Below are 9,323 nucleotides of genomic sequence, written 5' to 3'. Positions count from 1 at the left end.
ATATATATATATATATGTGTGTGTGTGTGTGTGTGTGTGTAGGAAGAGAGAGAGAGAGAGAGCGAGCTTATTATTCTGAAACATTTCACATATATACACAACGTTTATAATTACATTACAAACTATCGCGAGAAAGATATCGTCAAGAATTCGTTAGCGATAAAAGGCAGTATATTCTGAGATATTCGATTGTTCGATTCATGTGTAACATAAATTTGCTGTACAACTTGCTTCTGTGTCTGCATACGATGTGCGTGAATATATTGTCAGAAAAATAAGCTCTTCGAAACTGAAACTCCAGCGAGTCCATGTCATGAGAGTGCCTAACCCAAGCAATGTAAAACAAAAAGTAACTAAATTAGAATATATAGATATTAGATTAATGTCCAATGTAAATTATTATGCAAAATGAAGACGGAAATTCACGAATGTGAGCGAGAGAAAGATTTCGAATGTCGATGATCGATAGAAATAGATTCAGTCTAGATTTTTTGAAATTTAATTTTTCTCGCAAGCAGATGACAGCTTAAATGAAATAGATATCTGCACGAAACAAATGATTTTACTGAAATATCTAAAATTTAGACAGATACAAATCTGAAAATAATTTTGTTGGGCCATCAAAATTACGTAGAAAATTTAAGCATAATACTGCAAAAAGTTTCGACTTTATGAGAGAAAAATGTACTAAACAATAATAATTTTAATAATTTTAATATTTTTCCTCAATTGACTTAAAATATACTAAATTTTAATAAATATTTGTTTGAATAATATTAGATAAATATTTATTAAATGTAAACATATATTTATTTAGTAATATTTACTGTAAACATTTATTTATTTGTAAATAAATGCTGCAAATTAGTACTATTGAAAAAAGTATGTATTAAGATTAAGTAAACTTTTACTAAAACTTAATATTATTGAAGATTTACTATTGAAACTATCTATGTCAAACTCTATTAAATTTTTTTTTAATTTAGCAACCAATTTGAGCTTCCTACATAATTATTTTGATAGTTCTATAAAATTATTTTTAATTTGTATCTAACTAAATTTTTAAATACTTCATTCAATAAAATCTTTTTTTTTTTCATGTATTTGTGCAATTGTTCTAATGAATGAATGATGTTATAAGATTTCTGATCTCTCGGTACGGCACACGTTACACTGGTTGATCTACTTCGTTATATTTTCTTTCCTTGATTAGCTGTTGTAACGCGAAAAAGTGAATAAAATTTAAATAGTGTTCCCGCTATGACCGCTCGCGTGTGTCTTGTCGTAGCGTGAAGCGGCACAATGTATAGTTTGACTGTCGTATAACCAGCACTTTGACGCCTCTGCACTTTCTGAATTATACTGAAAGCAGAAAAGAAACGTTCGCAAATAAATTCAAAACAGATGTTCCACAATGAGACTACAAATCAGGAAAACTTACGAACATACATATATACGGCATTATGGCATGCAAGATGATGACACGTGGCAAACAATTCCTATACTTGATGATCGCATCGATTCGCACGATTAGCATTATCTCTTTTTAAATTTTCGTGACATAACGTTCAATTTTTTAGTGCTTTTACACGCACGCAAAGACATAGCGGAGATTTAATGGATGATTGATGAGGTGATCAGGCGTGAAACGAAATGATTAAAAAATAAATATAATGTGTGGTGTATACAAGAAATAAAAAATATGAATTATGAAAAACACTTTTTTACTTCAAAAGTGACAATCAAAAAATCGTGATTGAGTTATTATCATATGAATGAGTTAAATAAATATTACCCTCAATTGTACCCTCAATTGTTAAATAAACTAATTTAACTTCATTAAAAAAATCGTTAAAATCATCAAAACTCAAAAAGAATTATTTTTATAAAATCGTTACTAAAAAAACAGGTGGTTTACAAAAAATCATTAGACTCAGAAAAAGTAATTTCAAAAGAATTATTCGTTACAATTAACATTTAATTAAGAACATATACTTTTCGCCAATATTATTTGATTAATCAATAATTAAATTGAAAAACAGTTCTTCCCTTTTCTGGGAAACCTAATTTTTTTATTTTTTAGTTGTGTCACTTTTAAAGTAAGGGAGCAAAAATGTAAAAATCTAATGCGATGAAAAAGCTACTCTGAAAAGTTCGACTTCGAGTTTCACAGAGATCGATCAGCGCGTGTACGTCCCATGTGTAATTCCCATTCGACGAACGCATTCGCATAGAATCTCTCTCATCGATGAAAAAGAGATGATCCATCGACGGGACAAAGTTACGAGGAATCGTGCTCGCTTACTGAATCAAGAGCACCTGATCACCTCCAATCATCGCAACACTTAGAGAGAAAATGACAGTGGCTGCTTTCAGCAGAGAAAACTTATTACTGAGTGCTCAGTGATTCTTTAATATAATTGGTTCCTACATTTAGATTTAGCGAAGAACTAAAAGCAAGAAACAATTCTATTAACGATCAATCATTGAACGTATACTGCGATCAGTTTTCTTTGCTAAACGCAGCCAGTCTCGATCGCGATTTCGCTCCCGCGTTTAGAGAATTGTTTGTCTTTGGACAGAGATGACAGGGATTACAAATTATCGTGTTACAATGTATCGTGATTGATGCTGGTCAGGTTTTTTTCTTTAAAGCCTTACATGAATCAGGATGTGGCTTCTCCTCTGCCACCATCAGGGCTGCGCTCTCTGCTGGCGGTATGTGTCCCTCTAATGCATTCACACAGTTTAGCATGCTCCTGTAAAACATCACGCGACTTGTCCAGATTTCCACTTCTTCAAATCACATTTCTGTTGATTCTTACAATCTTTTTTTTTTTCCTTTCCTCTCCTCATTATACAAAATTCTTTTTTGGAGCACCGATTGATATGCACCGTGTCGCAACGTACACAAAATACACGATGAACTTGCGGCTTAATCTTATCATTCGCGTTCTTAATTTAATCGCTTTTATTTGGATCCAACGAATCACCAAATTTCGTGGAGCCAACTACACCATTATTCACGATTTCACTGAATGAATTTACAAAATGTTATTATATATTGCAATCAATGATCAGCTGAATTATTAAATATGATGATATATGATATTTTGAGCAATGATTGATGATCAAAAGTAAGAAAGATAAAATGGCTACATAAATGCAAAGAGAAACTTAAGAGATGCGAGATTTACGATGGGAAAATGTAGATTCGTCTTTATGTAGATCGAGCAATCTGAGATCGTTACACGCTGGGATAATAAATGCAAAAGATATCGCTCTGCGCTTCTCGGCGCTCCCAGCCCTACTGTCATTCCAGGTAATACTTTAGACGTTTATTCAGAGTCGATCCTAAATTGTTTGACGTTCCAGTCACGTAGAGTAAGCTAAATTCGCTTTTTCTCTCCGCTATGACCGCTATGATAACGATTATTCGTAAATCTACACAAAAAGAAGAATTTTCCTGAAAGATTTAAAACTTTGCTTAATATATTTGAAAATAATTTTGTTGAAGCACCAAAATAATTATGTTGGAAAAAATGATGAGCATACTGCAAAAGATTTTTATATTTCCAGCCACCAGTTTAAGTTTCTAACAAAATTATTTTGATAGTTCAATAAAATTATTTTGGTCCAACAAAAATTATTTTCAGATCTTTAACCGGCACAATTTTAGATCTTTCAGCAAAATCGTTCTCTCCATGCAACGGAGGAATGGATTCGGAGATCCGTGGATCTATTAAGGATTCACGGATCTTGAATCGAGTTATTCACGCGGTTCACACTCGATAATGCATATGTATACGTAACGATTCATTTCACAGTTTCTAATTCTTGTACTATTATACAGCGTTTCACTGGCCTGTGTAGTAGAAATTTACGTATATACTTACTAAGAATCAAACAATATATTCGGCAGCCTGTGTGGCAAGTAACACTTGGCGGAAATTCATCAGGAACAATCTCCTACCAAAAGGATCAAAGGGAATCCATCCGTAATTTCGACAAACGAAATGATACATACATATTTACACATCTTTCCATGTAGCAGATACGATTTTTCTCGTGGAGTCTTGCCGCACATCGACTTCGATTTCGCTTTGCGTTGCTACTCGAGAAATTAAATTCGATCCCGATGCGTCGCGCGTAAAATGTAACACGAATGGAAGGAGGAAACTCAATCCGGATAATTAAATAAAGAAACAGATTTATTTTACAGCATAAAACCATAACTTTTACGATCTTAATTCGGTGATGCCGAAATATTCATTAATATAATATTCGTTATAATATACTAACGAGCAGTCTCGAAGTTTTATAACGTGAATTACACAGTGCGTATCGATTAACAGTTTCACATTATAGTAAGTAGTGAGTACTTCTCGTGTCATCCGATATATAACAATGTATATTAAATCAATAACAGTCTTGTGGCTGAAGCGCCGGTCTACGATAATTTTTTTTATTTTTATTATTTTTATTTTTCAAGTTAACAGCCAATTCGATTGCTAATTAGAGCATTTAGATTTATAGTTTATCGGTAGCGTGGGTATGGTTGGCAGTGGTGGCGTCAGATAGGACGGTCTCCTTGCTAGAGTTAGTGGCGAGCTCCTCTTCCCTGTAAGATAACAACGTTACATGGCAATCGAGCCTCGAATCGTTTCAGTTTTGTCAGAGAAATCCTATTTATTTTCGCGTGAATCTACACGTGTTTCGCAAATCTGTTTTGCTAAGACGTGTATTAGATGCATCCTCTACACGGACGAATCAAAAGCAAACTCTTTTACCTCTCTATCATATCTTCGTCATATCTCGGACTGTCATAACCGAACTTTCTACTGATTGATATCTCTATAACGTATTGTACTATCCGATAGAATAGCAATCAGAATCAGTAATTGTGATGATAAAACGACACGCAAGATAAATGGTGTGTAACTTTGTCTATATCTACGACAAAGATCTTAATCGAGAGCATAACGTTATAAATAAGTTACTTATTTTAAATTTAATGTAAATTTAAAAATCAATGAACCGTTATATAAAAATATATTTTATAATGATTTTTCATAGATTAAATGATTTCTCAAACATTTACCGTCCCGAAACTTTTCCTTTATCACGATTGTTCTATATAGATTATTGTATCGATATCAAATAATATCTAACTGCGATTAACTACATCTCCCTTCCTCGCTTAGAGACAGAACTGTAGAAATAAAAGGAAAATCGAATGGCGCGCTAACACAAAAGTTAAGAATCAGAGATTGTAGAGATACAACTCAGCATAAACATTTGCTTTAACATTGTTACAAGCTGCAGAGCGATCATATTGTTAGTTTGTTACTCATTAAGCAAACAAATTTACAGGCGAATGAGTAAATTTATACCACACACTTAGTATTTATATCTTAAATTCTCCAACACCATGTCTTCCAAGCTTCCAAAAGCTTTTCTCCGTAACACACTGTGAGAAATGTTTGATATGAATAGTCATTTACTTTGTTGGATTATAACTTCCAAAAACTTTCTTACTTTTTAATTTAAAAATTGTGTTCTAACCAAAACTTGGTTGGAATAATCAAACAATTTTTTTAAATTAAAAGGTCAGAAATTACGCTAACTTCTTAATTTTTAATTAAAAAATTGTGTTGTTCTAATTAAAATTTAGTTAGATTAGCTAAATTTAATTAGAACAATAAAATTTTTAAATTAAAAAATAAGAAAGTTTTTGTAAGGCACATATCAACAAAGTAAATAGCGACTCGTACCAAATATTTCTCTCAGTGTAAATACAAACGTGTTTAAACGCGAGAAAAAAAGTTCACAAATGCACATTACCTTCAATCCAATATTAGTCACCATTCAACTAGAAACATTATACGCTGACGCGTTTTAATTAGTTTATCTCGAAAAAAACAGATCGAAGAAATTTCCGCTAAATCATAAGCGTAACCAGCTATCGACTTAGCTATCTTGATAAGATTTATTTCTGTCTGAATCGTTGATGAATGTTTCGGCAAAACCTTGATCAAAATAAAAGTAAAAGGAGAGAAACCGGAAAGAAACAAAAAAAATATGTCTTGTATACGAGTTTATCGAGAGCTGCACTGATTAAATAAAGGAAAACTTGATTTTCTCACCGCAGAAATTAATTAAATCCAGATCGCGTATAAATTATCATTTGCGATGTTAACACGACGAATATAAAACGATGCAAAGCGGCGGTCTGTGCCGCATTCGTTCTGTAAAATTAATTCTCCATATTCGACATAATTGATGGTACTCTGGTTCTTTCTCAAATATCTCTGGAGTTTTGCTGATTCGAAATAGCCTATATTTGCATCAAATAAGTATTTTTATAAAATCCTAAATATCTTTTCAAGAATTTATTGACATTTAAATTGATTTTAATATAAATAAAAAAAATGATGACTATTCTTTGTAGAGTAAAAAATATAAAGGTAATATTCCATGTTTTCGAACGCTCTCATTTTTCAATTGCCAGATCTCTTTGAGGAAGAGTCACAGCTCTACGAGCTGCATCGAAATTCCGAAAGCGGGTCATTAAGTTTACAGAAGCGTCCTACTCGCCGATCACAAACACGTTTGTGGCATCGTATCTCTTAAACACAACTCAGGAATCACTTTGGTACGCCAAACAAGTAACGTAAGCACTAACATGCAGTCGCACAGTACAGCGCCATAAACTCGTGCCAACTATCGACATAAAAACTGTTCCAAGACTCTGCCTGTCGCCGAAACATTTAACTGGGCATTGTATGTACGCTAAAAGGAGCATGCTGTAGAATACAAGGCTCCAGGAAGAATTCAAGTGATCGGGGCTGTTATGTATGTGATTTTAACCACGGGCGTCCGCGGAGGCAAAAGTTTCCCCATGTTTTCTAAATATACGAGCATGAAGTATGCAGAAGCGCGGATACGATCGAAGAGATTGTAAACATAGCAATTTATTCCGAGGTAAAAAAAAATAAGGTTCTCGAACGGCAGTGACAAAGTGTGGAATTATGCGGACACCATCGGGGTTAGCCGCGGGTACAAACGTATGCGCATTACATATATCGATTACATAATAGCCCTGACGAACTTTTAGAAACTGTGAAATGTATCTCCACAAAAGAAAAACGAATAATTTATATGGTAACAACTTATGTTCATGCAGCTATATGTATGTATATCTGATTATCTTTAGTCAGTCTGACTGATTACGCAATAAGACGGAGACTCGCATTAGCTGATAGTAAAGATATTTCGACATGCCAGGCCTTTTGGATTGAAGTCATGATAATCGCGTGGCCAGGTCAGGATTATTTTTTAAACAGTTTGTAATCGTATCTTGACGATTGCGTCGAAAACAATAATAAGCGAAAGAAGAAATAAGAGAAAATATTTCGATTTTTCTTCTGCCTCTCTTCTGTATTTTAATGCTTTCCAATAACTCGTAAAAGACGGTTTTTCAAACTAGCTTTTTGCAGAGAAAGGTATTTTACTTGTTCATTGAAGGATTACGGGTGTTTTGTTCAACGCATAAAAAATAATCCCTCTTTTCGATGTAACTAATGGTGTCTTTGGTCATTTATCTTCATGCAATTAAATAGTAATCGGTATGTTCGATATAATATATCTCGTAATAAAGCCACCACAATAACAGGAAATGTGTAGTAGCAGGACTCACCCATAAAGTCTGCTGTCCCGCAAGCTGCTCCTGCTCCGAATAACACAGAAAGCACAGTTACGATATATCGAACACAATTGTAGTCGTCGTAATAACGAAATACAGAAATTAACGAAAATTATCCAGAGAACCATGAAATAATCGATTTATTGAAATGATACATATACAATACGTTAAACAAATAGAATGTATCCATTTGGCCTTGAAAATATAACAATAAGATAGCAAAATCACCAACTCGCGACTCGAATCAATAACGTATATATAACTCGAAAGAAATCGCAATGCCATTAAGAAATGAAATAAATCGGCATTTTACATAACTGATGATTATTCTTTCTTATGTAATACAGAGCTGACACGTTTTTATGGTCCTCTCCCGGAAATCTAATAGAATATCTGATAAGAGGATCAACAGCGAGATAGCTGATTTATACGTCATTCGCAATGTTCCGCAAATGAGATGATAAAATTACGTTCTGTGGTGTTTACACTTTTCAGAAACTAATAACTTACGGTTATTTGCTTCATTTTTTTACACTTTTCTCGTACAATAATCTCGTTACATGATTCGCAATGTCGTGCACGTTATCACTTCTAGTTGCTATTCGATTAGTGTTGTGTCTTACTCGCAAGTATATGTAAAAATGTACGTACTTTTTCTTGCAACAGCTTAACGAAAAAAAGTTCGAAATATCGGGATTTGCAATAAAGGGAAACCAAGCAAGTGATGAAACTTTAAGGCGAAATTTACAGACTACTTTAGCTTGTACTTATAAATATGTACAAATAATGTTCCCGTATATATAAGTGAAACTTAATTTCCTCCCCCTAAAAAGAAACTTTATCACAGTTCAACTTCTGTTATTGCTTCAAATAAGCAGCGATGCATGCAAAAATGCGTAGCGTTAATAATAATAATTAATATACTATCCCGGGAGTAGAGTTATAATACAATAGAGAGAATATTACGAGATCGTATTAATAAATTATAAAATTCCTTCTTAAAGATTCGAGAAGTTCTTATTAAAAGTAACAAATGTATTCGTTATCGAATATATAAACGGACGGATGAACATTCGGACGGACGTAATAATTGTATATCAAGTACAGTACATAGAATAAGTTTATCTGAATCTCTTTAACTCTCCTTTTCTCGTGCAATTAATGGTTGATAAATTGTGCGGTTATTAGTTCGAAAATTATAAATTTCGATTTTCTCTTACTTAACTTTAAAACGCACCCAATATGAGTCGAGTCAAAAATAAACGGGATACAGATTGAGGGGAAGGGGGAGCTATCGCGGATTTAAACTATACATACGTATATACATGTATATATAGGTATACCAGAGACTTCCTTTTGAAAGAAATTAAAGAGCGGATGCAGAATATATATCCAACTAGGTATATAACATTTTGCTATTATGGTACGTACTGGGGAAGGTAATAATTTGCTTGTGTGCTGCATACCTGTCGTTACCATGCCTGAATAAAGCTAGAATCTCTTCGAATGTTTTATTCTTGGTCTCAGGAACCTTCTTGTAGGTGAAGATCCAGAAGATGGCTAGAAATGCACTGAACGGTAGGAACGTGTAGTTTTCAAGGCTACTCTGTAACACGCA

General features: G+C 33.4%; 1 protein-coding gene across 8 annotated transcripts in view; it reads right to left on the bottom strand.

Moving 5' to 3' along the window:
- Positions 1-1,109: 1,109 nt before the first annotated feature.
- Positions 1,110-9,323, bottom strand: part of LOC108694463 (glucose transporter type 1) — a 38,377-nt gene continuing 30,163 nt past the window's right edge. For 5 of the 8 annotated variants that reach the window (XM_018203986.1, XM_018203985.1, XM_018203984.1 and 2 more), the window contains 4 exons: positions 9,172-9,311; positions 7,700-7,729; positions 2,662-2,759; positions 1,110-1,362 (listed from right to left, as the gene is read on the bottom strand). In XM_018203986.1, coding sequence (XP_018059475.1) covers positions 1,358-1,362; positions 2,662-2,759; positions 7,700-7,729; positions 9,172-9,311 — 273 coding nt within the window. In that variant the 3' untranslated portion in view covers positions 1,110-1,357. Of the gene's footprint in view, positions 1,363-2,661; positions 2,760-4,448; positions 4,622-7,699; positions 7,730-9,171; positions 9,312-9,323 lie in introns of those variants that run through there. The other 3 variants (XM_018203990.1, XM_018203989.1, XM_018203987.1) reach the window with 2 other exon arrangements.

The sequence above is a fragment of the Atta colombica genome, unplaced genomic scaffold, assembly GCF_001594045.1.
Source record: "Atta colombica isolate Treedump-2 unplaced genomic scaffold, Acol1.0 scaffold12, whole genome shotgun sequence".
Taxonomy (NCBI): domain Eukaryota; kingdom Metazoa; phylum Arthropoda; class Insecta; order Hymenoptera; family Formicidae; genus Atta; species Atta colombica.
The sequence above is the reverse complement of the archived record's forward strand: the minus strand, read 5'-3'. Positions and strand labels throughout refer to the sequence as shown.